The 18,271-nt window shown below is 50.7% G+C and overlaps 1 protein-coding gene across 5 annotated transcripts in view; it reads left to right on the forward strand.

Moving 5' to 3' along the window:
- The window catches only part of REEP1 (receptor accessory protein 1), a 137,172-nt gene extending 119,279 nt beyond the window's left edge, over positions 1–17,893 (forward strand). For 2 of the 5 annotated variants that reach the window (XM_055540327.1, XM_055540323.1), the window contains 5 exons: positions 438–615; positions 5,489–5,524; positions 12,735–12,886; positions 13,592–13,695; positions 15,396–17,893. In XM_055540327.1, coding sequence (XP_055396302.1) covers positions 438–615; positions 5,489–5,524; positions 12,735–12,886; positions 13,592–13,695; positions 15,396–15,471 — 546 coding nt within the window. In that variant the 3' untranslated portion in view covers positions 15,472–17,893. The remainder of the gene's footprint in view (positions 1–437; positions 616–5,488; positions 5,525–12,734; positions 12,887–13,591; positions 13,696–15,395) is intronic. The other 3 variants (XM_055540325.1, XM_055540326.1, XM_055540324.1) reach the window with 2 other exon arrangements.
- Positions 17,894–18,271: the final 378 nt, after the last annotated feature.

The raw sequence follows: 18,271 nt of genomic DNA on the forward strand, positions 1-18,271 counted from the left end.
GCCCTGGAGAGTAGGGACTGAAGGCAACGGTCGTTTCCTCCACCCTGGGTCTGGCTGAGGCCCTGCTTTATTGTGGGGGCATCTGAAGGAGAGGAGAGTCAGGAGGCAGAGAAACAGTGGATGAGCCTGTAAGAGGCCCTGGAACATTCTGGGCCTGGTCCCCCTCTGTGTTTCCCACAAGTATGTGGGGCAGCTGCCCTGTGCGGAGTCCTTCCAGGGGCTTGGTCTCTACTGTGCTGACTGTCAGAGTCCCCGACAGCTGTCCCTGGCCCGTGGGGCAGGCCTCTGATGGGTGTCCCTCCTGTGTGTGTCCCCCACGACTGCCCCTGGCCTGTGGGGCAGGCCTCTGATGGGTGTCCCTCCTGTGTGTGTCCCCCACAGCTGCCCCTGGCCTGTGGGGCAGGCCTCTGATGGGTGTCCCTCTGTGTTGTGTCCAGGGACAAGGTGCCTTATCGGAGCGACTCCGGAGCTTCAGCATGCAGGATCTCTCCACCATCAGGGGAGACGGCGCCCCTGCTCCCTCAGGCCCCCCTCCACCGGGCCCTGGGCGGGCCAGCGGCAAGCACGGCCAGCCTAAGATGTCCAGGAGTGCTTCTGAGAGCGCTGGCAGCTCAGGTAGGTGTCACTTCACTTCCCTTCTTTTCCACCTCTTAGGCCTTGCTTTCCTAGTGAGAGGCCCAGGCCACCCTAGGACCCTTTCCCCAAGGACTCACTGCTCACACAGATGCCCATCAGACCATTCAGGTCAGCCAAGGGACTGAGTGCCACTCAGGCCAGGATGGGAAGCTGGCCTTGGGAACTCTGATGGGGGCAGAGTTAGATCACCTACACCAAGGGTTCTGCCTCCTCCATCTGATTATCTGGGTTGAGAGGGTGTTGAAGGTGGTTGAATAGTGGTACATAGACCAAGCCTAGAGGCGACTGACCCAGCTGTCCTTGGCCAAGGCAGCTTTCTCTCTTTCTTTCCTCTCATCCACATGCTCCCAGGAGGGCTCACCTGTCATGAGCACCTGAGTGTCTCCTCCCCCACATCCAGGGCTACAGTTCCCATGGTCCCTTTTCTTGACACGGTGTTTCCTATCCTCTCATTCTGCCATCTCGTCCCCTTCTTGTGCCCCGTCCCATAAACCTCACCCTGGGCCACCACGTGCCAAGGCCACACTAGCCCTGAGATCTAATTCCTGTGGAGGCCATGGTTGTATGAAACCACACCTCTGCCTCTGTGTCTGCCCTGGTTGAGAGGGGTCCCTGTGCCAGAATTGACATGGGACCTTATTATTAAATGTGTAGAGTCCTGGGCTCACCCCCAGGGGATTCAGTATGTTGAGGATGAGACCCTGATACATGGTGCTGTCAAGGTGCAGCCACATTTGGGACCCACCGACTTCTGATCCATCAATGGGTTTCTGGTTTGTGGAGGCTGGGGTCGGGGACTGGAGGGGTAGGGAGCTGGCCAGCACCTCTGGTTCCCCAGACTGTTCCTAGGGGAGGTTACAGGGCTGAGCACTGCTGCTGCCAGCAGAGGGTAGATGGGGAGGGGGTGGGCTGCAGGGCATGGTTCTGAATCTCCCCCGGCCCTCTCACTTGATGGGACATTGAGCCTGGGGGTGGATATAGGGCCACTGTGGCAATTTCTGGCTGTGACGTGTGCCAGGTGGCTCGCCTGCCCTTCAATGTATAAAGAGGGATGTCCAGGTCACCTAGACCTGGGTCATGTGCTGCAAGATGCAGCCTGCAGGGGGCTTCTTAGAGTCCTGAGAACAGGGTCCTTCCAGGCCCACACAACTTGAGGGTCTAAGACATGGATGGGAAAGGAGCTTCATGGCTGCCTTGGGAATGACAGCGTGTGCTCCCCACCGGGAAAAGGAGACCAGCTCAGAGCCAGGCCTGGCATCCACCAGTTTCCTCCCCTCTCGGGAATGTCCCCTCTACCTAGGATTGAAGATTGTGGCTTTTCTGTTGGAAGAGAGATGTTTTAGCCTTACTAGGGTTGGGGAGACGGAGGCTTGGCCATGGGGGTGAGATCCACCTTGGGTAGGGGAACCCTGTCGCTGAGCCAGGAGAACTTAGTGTGGAATCCCTAAAGGCCAGGCAGGAAGGGAGCTTGGGGATCACTCAATCTCACCCTCTGATTTTACCAACGAAGAGACAAAGGCCCAGGGAAGGTAGCTGTCATCAGGTTTGTGCCTTCTGGTGGCATTCTCCTATGGCCCCAACTCCTGGGTCAGTGCCTTCTAGCCACTCACCCACTGGCCATCAGGTTTCCTTGAGCATCTTTGGCCTCTGACCTCCCGGGCTCCTAGGCATGTGAGCCTCCACCCTTGATCAGTTTCTGAGCTATCGAGCCTCAAATGAAAGCTGTTGCTTTGATTTGATGAAGGGTCCCGATTCTGTGAGGCTCAGCGGACAGAGCTAAAACCAACGGGGTAGAGTTCTGAGGGGGCAGCCGCTTACCAGCTATGTGGCCAGGGCAAGTGCTTTATCCTCTCTGCACCACAGAGTCCTTATCTGAACACACAGAATGACTAGCCCCATTTGCAGAGTTGTCATGAGAATTCAAATGAAATTAGCCATGTGAAGGTGCTTAGAGTCATGCCTGGCACTCTAAGTAGTAGCTGCTATTACTGTTCTTGTTGCTGTCTAGCTTACCTAGAAAAGCACTTTAATATTAAAGTGTCTAAAATGGAAATGGGCTGCCTTGTGAAGTAGTGAGATCCCTGACATTGGAAGGGCCCAAACCAGAGTTAGTCACGTACAAAGTTCCTGCTTTGGCCGGGAAGTGAGTCTGGGTGGCCTGCAGTCCCTTTCTATGTTGTCATTATAGAGGCAAACTGAACAGAGGAAGTGGGCTCAGAGAGGGCACATACTGTGCCAGGGCCACACAGGACCAGAGTCCAGGCCTCCTGCCTACCCTCCCCTTGGCGGAGTATTTGCAGCAGCTTCAAAACTGGGAAAAAGAGAGGTCTGGTAGGATCTAAAAGGAGATGCATATTGCTCAGTCATAAAAAGGAATGAAATTTTGCCATTTGCAGCAACGTGGATGGACCTGGAGGGTATTACGCTTATTGAAATAAGTCAGAGAAAGACAAACACTGTATATATTTACTTATATGTGGAATCTAAAAAATGAAACAAATGAATATAACGAAGTAAAAACAGACTCATAGATACTGAGAACAGACTGGTGGTGGCCAGAGAGAAGAAGGTTGGGGGAGGGTAAAATGGGTGAGGAGAATTAAGAGCTACAAACCGCTGAATATAAAATAGGTGACAAGGATGCAGTGTACACTGCAGGAATATAGCCAGTTTTATGTGAGATTTTTCTTTTCCTTTTTGGTCACCCTACGTGGCATGTGAGATCTTAGTTCCCTGACCAGGATTGAATCCGTGTCCCGTGCAGGGGACGCAGAGTCTTATCCACTAGACCACCAAGGTAGTCTTACCAATGTTACTTATAACATCTTTATATGGAGTATGATCTATAAAAAAATACTGAATCACTATGTTGTACACCTGAAACTAAATATTGTAAGTCAGCTGTACTTCAGTTATAAAAGAGAAGGCGATGGGGGCATCCCCTGGGCTTTGAACATTTTCCCAGTCCAGCACTTGATGGAAACGGACATGGGCTGATTTGTCTTCCTGGCCCTGCCCCCTTCCATGCTCCGTGATGCCCCAGAAAGCAGGAGAGCACTCTGGTTGCAGGTCTGCAGACTGAGCAAGTGGAGTTCACGGAGAACCAGAGAGCCTGCTGTACTGCAACAAAATGCACTGTCCTCACTGCCCGCCCTTGGCTGTGGCACCCATGATTTCAGGGCCAGAAAGTGGGGTGCTGACCTAGCAGGAAGGACAGGGACCATTGATTTGCCTTCGCCCTAGCTGCTCTGGGCCTAAAATAAAAGGCAGCTCAGAAAGAAAGACAGGTGAAAGATGGCCCAGGGCCTGGGTCAAGGGCAGAAGCACCCAGGTCAGAGGCTCTGGAGTTGTCATAACCCCGGAGGGGAGGGTCAGGGTGCCTAGGAGGAAGTCCGCCAAAGGAGGCCCAGCTGGTGTGCCCTTCCCCGCCCTGGCCTCGGACACCACGAGTGGTTTGGTCTGGGAAATGGCCCCAAGTCTGGGCTTCTGTCCTGACTGAGTGACCCTGGGCCTGGGCAGAGACGGCAACGCAGCGAGGCCGACGTCACCAAGCAGTCACCACTCTTGTCCCCACCGAGCCTGTGTTCAATCTCAGAACCTTCCTGAGAGTGATTCCCTGGGCGGTCACTATCAGAGGATTTGTCCTTGGACCAGGAAAGGAACCCAGTTCGCTTCAGCCTTTGCCTTTGAAGGTGAGATACCAGAATCCCTATTTGGCCTCCATCTTGGGGTTGTGAGGAGAGCAGTTGAGGTGTTAATAATTTGCCAGTCCTGGACGGCAGGCCACTGTTGGAGACAGGCTGGGTAGGAGGCAGTGGCTGCACACCCCAGGGAGTTGTGTGCAGCTGTTGGAAGCAACAGTTTCAATGCACATTTAGGTAGAGTTTGAAAACATGAGGCCTAGTGAAAAATGTACAAAATGGAATAAGAGATTATGTAATAATTTATGTAAAATAAAAATATACATGCCCATTGGTATAAAATAACACCATGCAATTTCTGTGGCCCACCCTGCAGAATAAATGGCCTGGGAGGTATTTTGTCAGACATGATTTATTGCAAGTCTGGCATTGAACCCAGGGAAGGGTACAAAGGGAATTGAAAGAATGATCTTTGCCCTCCATGAACTTGGAGACAGCTTGTATTTAGTGGGCACCTACTGTATACCAAGGGCTTCCCAGGTGGCTCAATGGTAAAGAATCTCCCTGCCAATACAGGAGATGTGGGTTTGATCCTTAGGTTAGGAAGTTCCCCTGGAGAAGGAAATGGCAACCTGCCCCAGTATCCTTACCTGGAGAATCCCATAGACAGAGGAAGCTGGCTGGCTACAGTCAATGGGGTCACAAAGAATCAGACATAGCTGAGCGTGCATACACACACATACACACTGTATACCAAGGCCAAGATATACACCAAGACCAGTGGAGTGTGTAAGGTAGCAGCCAGTTAGCCACTGGGGCCAAATGGCCAGACACAGAGCCCTTCAGGGATTCAGAGGTCAGTGTGAGCAGGTTTTCTGCAGGCCATGACGAACTGGGAGAGAGAGAGAGAAGGGGCAGTTGGAGTTATTTCTCAGAGGAGAATTGGACTTCATCCCCTCCCTTCCCTTGGGCTGCAGGTCACAAGGACTGGCCTCTGTGCACCAGACAAGGGCATTTTCTAGCACCTGTGAGGAAGCGGAATCTAGAGTGATCCCCTCGCCCACCTTGGTGTCTCTACAGAGACCCACATTCCTGGGACCCCCATAGTGAACACATGGGGATGCCCACACCTCCCTGGGGCCTCCCTGTTGGCCTGGGGCTGGTCCCTGCCCAGGTGAGGGGTATCACTGATGATGCCCCCGTCCCCACAGTGTGTACCTGCTGCTCCACCTGCAGGACCCGGAAAGGTGAGTACACAGCCAGCCTCCCTGCAGCGTGCGAGACCTGCCTTGGAAGGAGGCTCTAACCATGAGCTGGTGTCTGACCTTGGGGCTCCCTTTCAGCTGCAGGGTCAGGGGTGGGGTGGGGTGAGGAGGTTAACTCCTTAAAATGGCAAGCGTGTATTATCTTACAGCGAATTCAGGCTAGAATTTGGGAGCAGCTTAATTGGGTGTCTCTGGCTCAGGGACTCTTAAGAGTTATGGTCTGGGTGTCAGTCAGGGCCACAGCTGTCTGAAGGCTTGACTGAACATGGCCATCTTGTGGCTCTTGGCTGGAGGCCTCAGCTCCATTCCATGTGCTTCTCTGGGGGCTGCTTGAGCATCCTTACCACATGGTAGCTGGCTTCATCCAGGGTGAGTGATGCAGGAGAGAGGCCAGGTGGGAAGCCACAGCACCTTTTAGGACCTGGTCTTGGAAAGCACAAAACCATCACTTCTGCCTTGTTCTGTTTGTTGGAAGTGAGTCATTAAGTCCAGCCCATCCTCAAGAGGAGGGGAATTCATCTCCGCCTCTTGGAGGGAGGAGTAACAAGGAATGTGGAGATACTTAAAAACCATCACAGAGTCATAGTTCCCTGTGCTCTTGGTGATAGGAGTGCAGGCACTTACCCAGGTCCCTGGAAGTGACGAGCCCTGCAGTTCTGGGGGTTTCAGTCCTTGTGCAGCCAAGGGAGCCCTGGTCCTGCTTTGCCGCTCACCAGCTGTGTAACTATGTGCAAATGACCTAACCGCCATAAGCCTGGGTTTCCTTCCAGTAGAGGTAAAGCTTCCCGCTTCCCCACCTCACTGTGCAGCTATGACAGTATCTGTGAAAGGGCTTTTTGACGAGTGATGATGGTGATGATGCTGGCCGTGATGGCCAGAAGGCCTCAGGGAGATGGGACTGGGCTCTCCCAGGCCTGGGCAGGGCCCCTGCTGCCACGCTTCCTGGGTGAGGGTGATGTCTGGGCTGTGTTGCTTTCTTCTGACCTGCTCCTGCTCTTTCCTTGATCTTAACATGTGAGGGACCAGAGATGGTGCTGGGCTAACCCAAGGCCCCATTACAACCCCTTGAAGGAGTTTCCTTTGGCTCAGAAGGCAAGAGGGGCCAGCCCTGGCCTGCTGGCTGGTGTGGGGGTGGGGGAGGAGGGAGACAAGCCTAGTGCCATGGTTGCCTGTGCCCCCAGCCCTGTCGCCACCGAGATGCGGTTCATGCTTCCCACAGAAGCGGCAAGCAGGAAGACATGGAGCTGGGTTCTCCTCAGTTTTAAGACTTTTTTCCTTCTTTTTTTGGCCACACCACATGGCATGGGGGATTTTAGTTCCCTGACCAGGGATTGAATCCGTGCCCCCTGCGGTGGAAATGCAGAGCCTCAACCACTGGACTGCCAGGGGAGTCCCTTAGAGCAGTGGTCCCCGACCTTTCTGGCACCAGGGACTGGTTTCGTGGAAGGCAGTTTTTCCATGGACTGGGGTTGTGGGTGGATGCCTTCAAGACGATTCAAGCACGTTACGTTTATTATGCACTTTATTTCTATTTATTACGTCAGTTTCCCCTCAGATCATCAGGCATTAGATCCCAGGGGTTAGGGACCCCTGCCTTAGACATTTCAGCTCTTGGAGTTTTAAAGGTCTGTAGAAGACCTGGGGGTTTCAGAGGCCATGAGCCTAATGAGAATGGATGGTCTAAAGATTCCTGAGCAAGAGACTGTGGGGACCATCGTCCTGCTGGAACAGAGGAGTGTACATATGCTCAACAAGGATGAAAGAAACCCAGGAGCTGCACACAGCTGTGTCCAGCACTCGCACATAATACGTGGGTCTGCTGGATGCTGCTGCTGCTAAGTCATTTCAGTCGTGTCCAACTCTTTGTGACCCTACGGACCATAGCCCACCGGCTCCTCTGTCCATTACATTTCCCAGGCAAGAATACTGGAGTGAGTTGCCATGCCCTTTCCCAGGAGATCTTTCCAACCCAGGGATCAAACCCGCGTCTCCTGCATTGGCTAGTGGGTTCTTTACCACTGGCGCCACCTGGGAAGCCCGCTAGACACACTAGTTCGTGGAAAATAACCATTCTAGTGACCTCAGGCAGTTATATTTATTTCGACCTAATCACCCTACAATTTGGAGTTTGTAAATACCTTAAGCCACTCAGAAACCCTTTCCCTATGGGATCCTGTCATCTTGGGACCTGGGAGAAGAGAGAAGCTTTCTGCTCTGCTCTTGCCAAGTGGGCCTGCTCCATGCTGCCCTCTGGGAAGTCTCCCTCCCCCGCCACCCCCACGACACCTGGTGATTTCATCATCAAAGGCTGCCTTTCTAGGACATTAGAACAGAAGTTAAAATAGAATTATAGCTGGTGGTGAGCACCGAGTAGAGTCTGGCCTTCCCTGGAGCTGTGGGGATGGGGATTGTTGGGGATGGGGCCGCAGGTGGGGCTCAATGGGGGCCTCAGGCTGGGGTGGACTTGCTCAGAGTCATGATCTGGGAGCCTCTGCCCCAGCCCTGCCTTTCTCAGCCTTCTGAACATCCAGGGCCCTGGAGTTTTACCCCATCTCCCTGAGGTCTGCTTGCAAGGAAACAGCTAGGGAGTCATCTGCACCGTTTCCCTCTGTGATGGTGGGAAAGCTTCTCCACTCTCCAGGCCTCAGTCGCCTCCCCTGTAAAACGGGGTGAGGGACTAAACTCGAGGCTCCGGGGACCCTTCCAGCTTGACCCGTGAAGGGTGCTGGCTGTGAAGCATCAGCAGATGGTGTAGGGGGAGGTGTGTCTCACACCTGGGGCTGGGGCACCGATCCTGCGGCTCACAGATGCTCTAGCCAGAGGGGCCCTCCTGGTCCCCTGAAATGATGAGATGATTTCCATCCATGCCTCTCAGGTCCCAAGAGAACTTTCTGCTCCATTCCCGCCTGTCAGCCATTTCCTGTTGTTTCCTGCACATCTGTCTCTCTTTTTCTGTGCTTCTATTATTATCTCTGTCTCCCACCCCTACCGCCCTTTCTCCCCACTTTTCTCTCTGCCTATTTTGATGTTATACAGAACTGAAGACTGAATTCTGTCACTGCTTGAAATGAGTCATAGAGGTGGGTTCCCCCCCCCTCCACTTTTTAAATCAAGTAGATGGGACCTATTTTAAAAAGCAGAATCATCCCTTTTTATCCTATTAAAAGAGAGAGAGAATTGCATCTTTTCGTGAGTGGGGCCCTGGGGCAGTTTCTTTCCTCAGTAGCAGGAACTGTCAGAGGTTTGGAGCGTGGGCAGTGAGAGAGTGTGTGTGTATGTGTGCGTGTGCACAAACACTCGCACATGTGTGTGAGTTTCATTCCCCAAAGGTCCTTCTTTAACAGGATATTCTTTCCTTTCTCTTCGGTGGCTGTTGGGGACTCGGATGTAAGTGGTCCAGATGGGCGTGCTCTCCTCAAACGTGTTTGCTGACTTTGATTAATGGCTCCCACTAATGTGTGCTGTGTGGAAGTGTTCACTAACCCGGGGTGTTTGCTGCACTGGGGGAGGGGTGTGGGGAGGCCTGGGGCTCCTGCAGATGGATCAGCTCAGCCTTGAAGGGCTGGGAGTTTTTCCCTCCTTGCACTCCCCACAGAGAGAAGAGGTGCAGCCGCTTTCCAGCCTGCTCTACGCACGTTTGCTAACACAGAAAGTAAGCCACGGCCACACACTCATTCCCCAACTGAGGAAAATAAGAGTGACCCCTGTCTTTTCCTGGAGACCGCCCAGCCCTGGCCACTGTGGTCAGCTCTGTGGGCTTGAGGGCTTGGCTGCCATCCCCTGAGGTTTGCAGGTGGCTGTGGCCATGACCTTGCATGAGACGCTCCCCTCACACAAGTTGTCTTCAGGAGCCATCAGAGTATTAAGATGTGGACAGTAGCACCCTTTTGGGTGAGGACCTGTGGGATCACAAATTCTGTTTGGATGTACAGGAAAAGGAGCGCCGAGGAGGTCCGGCACCACATTTCTGCTCAGCCACTATTTTCACCTGGGTGCCCATAAAGATGGGACCATGTTCTGTGGGGTTTATTTCTTCACTGATACTCCTCCCTATTCCCTAAAGGATTTAAGTCTGCTTGTGGAAATACAGATGATAGATCAAACCAAATAAGAAAAATGAAGCTTGGAGGGGAAGGGAGGAGGCAAGTAAGATGGAGTCAGAACGAGAAGAAAAATATAGGTGCTTGTCACAAAGTCATAGGCAGTCTGAGATGCTGGGCTTCCTCGCAGCCAGCGCAAAGAGGGAAATGCAGTTAAGCGGTTCATTGTCCAACTTCCCTGATGGTCCAGTGGTTAAGGATATGCCTGCTAATGCAGAGGACACGGGTTCAATCCCTGGTCTGGGTAGATCCCACGTGTCACGGGACAGGTAAGCTTGTATGTCACAACTACTGAGTCTGCGCTCTAGAATCTGGAAGCTGCAACTGCTGAGCCCATGTATTGCAACTATTGAAGCCCGCATGCCCAAGAGCCCATGCTCTGCAACAAGAGAAACCACCGAAATGAGAAGCCTGTGCGCTGCAACTAGAGAAAGGCCATGCGCAGCCTGCGTGCAGCAACAAAGATCCAGGGCAGCCAAAAATAAATAAGAGATTCATTGTCACAACACAGTAGACATCTGGAGGCTCAGAGGCTCAGCTTGTCTACAGTGTTTTGTCTCCAGGGTCCTGAGAGTCAAGCAAAATGTTACAAACAACATTCTTGGCAAAAACTCTCCACGAACACAGTGACCAATAGGATTCTCCTCTTTTCAACAGGTTCTCTCTGTGTCTTCTATTAGAAGATACTTCTGGTCCCCGAGCTGCCCACACTGAAGGTGGTTCCTTCACTCCCCACCTCTGCTGAGTTGAAACCTTGTTTTCCATTCCTGCCTGGATCTCTGGACTTCCCTTGGTCCATCACTCCTAATGGCCCTTCTTTTCTACCGTTTAGTCCATGCTCAAGGATGCAGTGGAGAACTAACTCAAAGCATTTTTGCTTCATTCTTGAGATGGCACTTGTTGTTATTATTGTTATTCTGACAGTGTGTGAGTTCACTGCTCAGTCCCAGTGAGTCCAGAATGGGTGAGCAGGCTGAACTGTTCCATGCCTGAGGATCTTTTGGTGACTTTGGGCTGCCTTCTGAACCCCAGAGTGATATGTAGAGGGAATGCCATGGCCCTGAATTTAGAGGGAACCTCGTGTGCAGAAGCACAGACTCAAACCCTAGTCTGCTTTCAAGATGGGAGATTTTGTGCTGGGGCAGACCTAGGCAGGTTGCTTCTGCCCTGGTCTTTCAGTCCTAGGCAGGCCTGCCTCTTTGTTCTCCTGTTAGGTGTTCAGAGGAATGTCCTTGTGATGGGTGTTGAGTTCTGTTTGGGACAAGAGGCAAGCCCTCTGAGACAATGTCAGGACTCCACCTCTTTTAGTGGATGGGTGGCCACTGTGGGCGCAGTCCTGGATCAGCTGCTCAGAGGGACCAAGGAGGATCAGCCATAGCTCAGGACACTTTCTTTGAAGCTGAGGCAGAAACTGATGGACAGGAGAACTAGGGCTCGAGGCACAAGCCATGTGGTACACATTCCAAGACCTTTCGGGTGAGTTGACAGGCTGGGGAAGACCAGAGCATTCAAAGAGGGCCAAACTGACCAGTTTTCATGTTCATCCATCTTAATGATGCAACTGACTTGGGCAGGAAAAGGGACCAGAGAGAGCCTAAACCCAGAGGGAAAAGGTTGGGGAATGCACAGGAGCAAAAAAATGCAAAGGAGAGTTAACAGTCTCAGGCTTGGCTCTATCCTGTCTCAGCTGGTCGCTCCCAGTCTACAATTCAGCTTTGAAATTCGTGGTTAAGACAACTGTGCTCGCATGCTGCCCCCTGCTGTTTATTGGGAGTATAGCGGCAATGACTGGAAAAGCAGCTCAAGACTAGGCTCCCACTGTTGGTTCTATGAAGTCCACACTGGATGCTGTCATACCCCTTTGATGGGGAGAACACATGTGGTGGCTGAACATGTTTTTAGGAGAAGTAGCAGCGTGTCCCAGAACAGCTCTGGTTTCTGTCTGCAGGCCTCGGGTGGTCAGATCAGGTGATCAGAGGGCCCCCTGGCTCTGCCTTCTGTGGTTCTAGGTAAAAACAAAATATGAAGCCTAGAAAGATATGTCTCTGAGTGTCAGATAGACTGGGACAGGAAGTATTTTATATCTCGACTGAGATAGGATCACGTGGCCAGATGACATGGAATATGCTCCACATTCGATGTTGCAGACTCAGTGACGTGAAGCTGAAGCTCCAATATTCTGGCCACCCGATTCAAAGAGCCAATTCATTGGAAAAGACCCCGATGCTGGGAAAGGTTGAAGGTGGGAGGAGAAGGGAGTGACAGAAGATGAGGTGGTTGGATGGCATCACCGACTCAATGGACGTGAGTTTGAGCAAACTCCAGGAGATGGTGAAGGACAGGAAAGCCTGGCTTGCTGCCGTCCATGGGGTCGCAGAGAGTGTGACATGCTGAGTGAACAACAACAACAGTGACACAAATAAGTTCTGGAGCTTTCCACGTGGATTAGTCATGGCAGACCAGAACAGGAATCTCGCTGCTGCCTCTGAGGGGAAGACTGCGGCTAGACTCTCCTTCCACCAGTCTCCTTTGCTTCTCTATCTAGCACTTGGCCTTTGAAATGAAAAATCTACACATTGCTTAAGGTTCTTTCTGAAGGCTTCCTGGCATTTTACATCCTCTCTCTTGAGGACAGCTCGGAGCTGTATGTGCAAGTATAATCAAGGCACCATCAGCTTGCATGTATCATGCAGAAAACTGTGTTATTCCCCTCCGGAAGTGACTGCCACCATCCTTTCCAGAGGATATTCTTTCCCCCTGGTGTTCTTCTGGTGTGGCTCCACAGCCCTAAGCTGTAGGGTGTGACCCATCTGTTTAGACAGAGGTACCCCCAGCTGGACCCCCACCTCCCCCGATAGCTTGTCAGTAGATTCTGAAGCCTGCGCTTGTTCCTGTGCATAGCGCCTCACGGTTGCAGTGGTCCTGGATCCCCTGCAACGTTCCAGGAAGCTGTCGGGGCCTCAGTTCTCCTAACTGGCCTGGCTTGCCGTGCTGTGTGCCTAACCTTGGCCTGCCCTTCTTCGCTCCTTTCTACACTGATCCCACCTTGCTGTACTTTGTCTCCCCTGCGTAGATTGTAAATGGCCATTCAGTGGTTGAGGGCGATGTGAATGAGGGTGGTGTGAAGGCCTGGGGGCCCCACCAGGTCCAAAACCCATTGGCGTTTTCTGACGAGGAGGAGGAAGACCTGCTGGACTTCATGTACAAGTTTAAAGCACCTCGAAAGACGGAGTTCCCCCTGGAGGTACACGGTATTGGGGGCTGTGGGGTGGAGCATGTATTTTCACAGAGGGATTTGCCCTGGAGATCTGGGGCTCCTGGGAGTGGCATCTCTTGGGATACCCAACACCTGAGTGCCTGAAGAGGGGAGACCTCCCTCCATCAAACAGGCAGGAGAAGCCACTAGGTAGCTTCTAGCTACTTGCCAAGGGGTGAAAAAGACCCTACCACTTTTATTTGGGAATAGAAGAAATGAGATCATATCTAAGGATTAAACAAAACAAACAAAACATCCAGCTACCAACTTAAGATGATGTGTGAGTGAAAAGCAACCCAAATGAGTGTTTTGAGGGAGAGAACAATTCAGAATGTCTTATGACATGTCTTTATAAATAGAGCTTGTTCATCTCTTTATCTCCATGTCACAACATAGTGGCCGATACAAAATATTTGGTTAGCCAAAAAGTTCGTTCGGGTTTGGAAACACCCAGACGAACTTGTTGGCCAACACAGAAGATGTTCATAAAATGTTATTGAAGAGGCACGGCCAAATGAGCAAAACAATACACTTGATATATGTACTCTGGCCAAGTATGGACGTGGATGGAATTTTGGCGGCAGGAGGGCCAAGCCTAGAGCCTCAGGTCGTTGCTCTGGGTCACAGCCTTGGGCTTGGATGCAGGGCCTGCAAAATTGGGGGACCCCAGAGTCTTCCTCTCTGTTTCATCAGGTCTCCCCTCCTTCCCCTTCTGCTGAACGCTGCAACCTGAGAGTCCAACTGAGGCAAGTTGGGAGCCCCCCTGCCCTCAGTGCAGAGACCCTTGTGAGACTCAGGTGAGGCAGTGTGTGGACAAGCTGCCCTTCTCCAACACAGCAGCCTGGCAGCCTGTCCCACCAAGGTCACAGCTGTTCCCACCGCAGAGCGCATGGTTCATTAGATTCCTTCTCAAAGTGGGGCACGCAGGGGTCCTTTTGAACTGAGAGGTTTTGGTAGAAGATATTCTAGGTTTGGACTCTGTCTGAGGAGTCCTTTACAGCCCAGCCAGCCCCATGATGGGGAGAGGGACCCAGCTCGGAGGGCATGCAAGGTGCTAGAACCATTCTAGGTCTTGAGGGTTTGTGCCCCGCCCTTTTTTTTTTAATGTGGACCATTTTAAAAATCTTTGTTCAATTTGTTACAACATTGCTTCTGTTTTATGGTTTTATGTTTTGGTTTTTCAGCCACGGGGCATGCGGGATCTTAGCTCCCTGACCAGGGATCAAACCCATTCCCCCTGCGTGGGAAGGTGAAGTCTTACCCACTGGACTGCCAGGAAAATCCCTGGTTTTGTTTTATAAAACCGCCCATGTTGCTTTACTGTTTATGGTTAAACTGCCTGAGGCAGGTCGCTGATTCTTCTCTCATCCTGTCCAGAGGTGGCTGGTAAACATTTCTGTCACATCGGTGTGGTGGGAGGACTGAGTATATGGAAGGCCAGAGCCTTCTGTTGGTGCTTGTTTCCCTCCCGCCTCCCTTCTGTGCGCCCGCTGAGCACGGAGCTCCTTGCTGGGAGAGGGTGGTGCATTTCCTGCTCCTAGGAAGGCACAGTGTGGCTGAGGAAGACTGTGCGCAGAGCAGCATGCTCCCCCGTGCCATCTGCTAAACAGCGTGAGAACCAAGGAGTTGATCCTGGCTGTGACTGGGCTGTGGGGGTGGGGCTCAGGAGTGACTCTGGAGCTTGTTCCTAAGAGGACTGGAAATAACCAGACAGAGAAGGGAGGAAAGGCCTCTGGTCAGAAGGGATGGAGATGTGAAAGGATAGTGTAGAAAATGCAGCTGAGTACGGAGAAGTGGACAGATGGGGGTTGAGGGTAGGTAGGGGCAGTGGTGAACCCCCTTGAGTGCACTATGCCAGGAGAAAGAATTTCCCTTTTCTTTAATCATGACAGTAGCAGCCCCTGTGATCTGTGTTCCATGGGAGGAGGGGGTCCCTTGATAGTCATTGGCAGGGGAGATGAGGTAGAACTCTTTATGTATAAAGCCAGTGTTTCCTGTGTTGTGTGGTTTGCTTCTGCATGAAAGGATTTCACATCTGGGAGGAGGACTGGAAATTCAGTGATGGAAATTTTAAGCATGTACCAAGAAACGCGAGGCCAGTTCCCAAAGGAAATAACAAAGACCGGGGAAGTGATGGGGAGGCCTTTCTCTCTGCTGAGTCACTTGTTAAGATCATTTCGCTCCCAAGGCAGAAACAAGTTGTGTCCTTCTTCCATGCAACTGTGCACTTGGGAGGTGCAGGGACTTAGGAGAGCATGAAGACGGGGGCACTGGGCTCCTCCACTGGCTCAGCTCTAGGGGGATGCTTGGGAGGCCGCTCTGATTGCTGTGGTGGAGACCCCAAGGGGGTCCCCAGCCCCACCAGCCTGCTCACACACATGGACATTTGACCAGAAAAGCTGAAGTCCCAACACAAACTCATCCAGGTACTGTCCTCAAAAGCATTCATGTTTATACCAAACCGAGGGGTCAGTCCTGTTTCTGTTTTCTCTGCCAGGCACCGCCTAGAATCCTTCGATCTCGCTTCAGGAAGAAAAGTACCTCATCCTCGGCCACCGAAACCACGTGAGTGAGATGAGCCAACAGCACCGGATCCACAGAATGTTTCTTCTCTGCCTTAAAGAGCTATTTATTCACTAATCACATAGAAACCCGCAAGCTGGTGTGCTCTGTGCACAGCCTTGGACGTGGCCTTTCCTCTCTCCCCTCTAAGAGCCCCCCTTTCCTTTTCTTTATTTTGTTGGGGAGAGGATAAGGGAAAGGTAGTGTGTGTGGGGTGTGACCTTAGGTCTTCTGAGGTTAGTCATTTCCCACCCTTGGATTGGCATACAGACAGCAGTGTTGTAGAAACAGAAGAGAATTCCCCCACCGAGCTGCTGAGATGTACATTTGTAACTTATTTGTTGCATACTTTGTTTTTAGTCCTATATATGCAAACAAAGCAATTTTTAAAAAACTTTTTTTTTGTTCTTGATACTAATACTTTGGACTATGATGTACATATTTATGGCTTTTGGCTTGATACCGTGGACTTGGCAAAGGCTGCCAGAGGTTCTGATGTATAAGCAAACAGCAAAAACAGAAGCGTAAAAGATTATTTTAATTCTGGAGGGTGTCTCAGATGTGCTTACGAAGCTTCCAAACACACCTCAAGGACATCCATTTTTCCTGTAGGGTGATGGTCTGTAATCTTCAGTCAGTATACCAGAGAAGTTTAGAATGGAGATATGATATTTCAGTACCAGAGGTGGGTATAATGAGGCCAGGGGAACAGCCTAGAATAAGGGAAAAGTCACAGGAAGCTTGTCTCCCCCATAGACACAGGATTAGGAGCTTCTGAGTCCTTCCGGGGTGAGGACTTCTCATTGCCTTAGGCAGGTTGGCTCACCTTTGGATGTAAACTCCTGGGATTGTTGTGACGAATCATTGAGTGTTTATTTCTCCTTCATAGTACCCTGCGCTGTGACTGGCAAAAATGAACCAATCCACCCAAACAAAACCAACCCTAGAACCATGCTTTGTTTCAGATGCTCCGAGAGGTACATCTGAGACATCTAGGTAATGATTCCAACCCCGGGTTCTAGAAGGTTCTAGAGGTTGCATCTTCATGAATGTGACCTGCTGCTTAGCTCCACGGGCAGCGGTGGCTCGTGCCGTTTGCCTCCTGGCTTGTGTGGAGTGTGAGCAAGAGAGAAGTGGCATGTTCATGGGCACTTGTATTTCATACAGGCCCACATCTTTTAGGAAGAGAACAAAGCACCGTCTGAGGCGACTCCCTAATTAAGAATTTTATCTGAAAAGAAGAATCTGGTTGAAATAGCATCTTGGTCAGTGGCGGCTACTCCCCACTGGAAGCGCTGAGCCTAAATGTAGGACTCGTCTACTTGTGCTTAGAATTGATGTTTCCTTTCAGTGTGATGCATGCAGTGGTCACAACCCAGTTACTTATTATACTTGGATTGTGTTTGTTCATAGATAGGCCCTGAACACTAGAGAGTTCGTGTCACGTACATAGAACCTACTGTCAGTCAGCTATAAACAGGCCCAGTTAGAGACAGTAGCATGACTGAGCTACACAAACCTACATCAGTCTTTGCTGATGACACATTGGCTGGATCTTAGCCACATCGGAAACGGTTTTACTTGAAGTTGTTACCAGATTGCAAATTTAAATCCCTTTTCCTCATAATGCCTCTGAAGGTGACTTGGTAATTTACAAAAGGATTTAGGAAAATAACCCTAAAAGCAAATGTGGGGTTCAGGAGGGCAAACAGAGGCTGTCTGTTTAATGTTTGTGCCCCATACCCACCAATAGCTAGATCTGTTAGTGAAGACAGAAAACCGGCTTTCTTCAAGCTCACAGAGTAGTTTCAGACAGAGGAAAAACATAGGCTTTAAAATGTATTTACCTGTTATTGGGAGTACCCAGAATTATCAGAAACAAATGCAAAAGAAAAAAAAAAAAAAAAAAAGCTTATTAAGCAGCTTTTTAGCAATTTTTTTTTCCTGGCCAAAATAATAAATGCCTGTAGCAGCAGAGATTAAAATCCTATTGTGAACAAGCTATATTTTCACCATTTTACAGTGGAGAGTTTTAACAAGTATGAGCTCTCAAGTTTGCACTCAACAATGCCAAAAATGACTTTGAAGCACTCTACTCTCAGACAAGCTGTATTACTTCTAAGATTTAAAAAAATAGAAAGATACCCAAACTGCTGTCTTAATGTAACTATTTTTCCTTCAGGTGTTGCTTAGGGAGCTGGTTTCTTTAAAAACACTGTACAACTGAGAGCAGCTGTCATATTTCTGGCAAAACATGTTTACTTATCCAACAAGCTGTATATTTGTGTGGACTGACGGAAAAATGTGAATGCCTCCAAGTGTACACATAGTGGTGTGGAGTTCTGTCGAGACGGTAAAACTGAATGTTTTTAATTTGCTGATTTACAGACACGGGCTGTTTACAAAATGCTAATGGAAAGTCTGTACCTTTCACGTAGTAACTTTTTCTTTGCTTTTGAGCACCTGTTCTGTTTCTGAGGAGACGAGAGAGGGTGTTGTACTTACAAACTGGAGAGTTAGGCATAATCCCTCCTGGCTTTGTGTGAATAGCTTGCTCACTTTGCTGGCCTCTGAATTGTGTGTTCTCTGTAGTACACTCTCCGTGTGTCTGTGATAACAGTGCTTGTCAACCACGACCGCCATTGAGTACCTTCCTAGTTGTTCATCTTGCACAGCACTGCAAACGGTAAAAGAAGTGCTTCATTCGTGAACCGCAGGCACCAGAGGGCTGGCGTTCTGGATGGTGACTGTGCACACTCCCCCTTAGTTTATCTCTGTAATCCTATAGGACGATCTGTATCAAATAGTATA

The sequence above is a fragment of the Bubalus kerabau genome, chromosome 11, assembly GCF_029407905.1.
Source record: "Bubalus kerabau isolate K-KA32 ecotype Philippines breed swamp buffalo chromosome 11, PCC_UOA_SB_1v2, whole genome shotgun sequence".
In the NCBI taxonomy this organism is placed as follows: domain Eukaryota; kingdom Metazoa; phylum Chordata; class Mammalia; order Artiodactyla; family Bovidae; genus Bubalus; species Bubalus kerabau.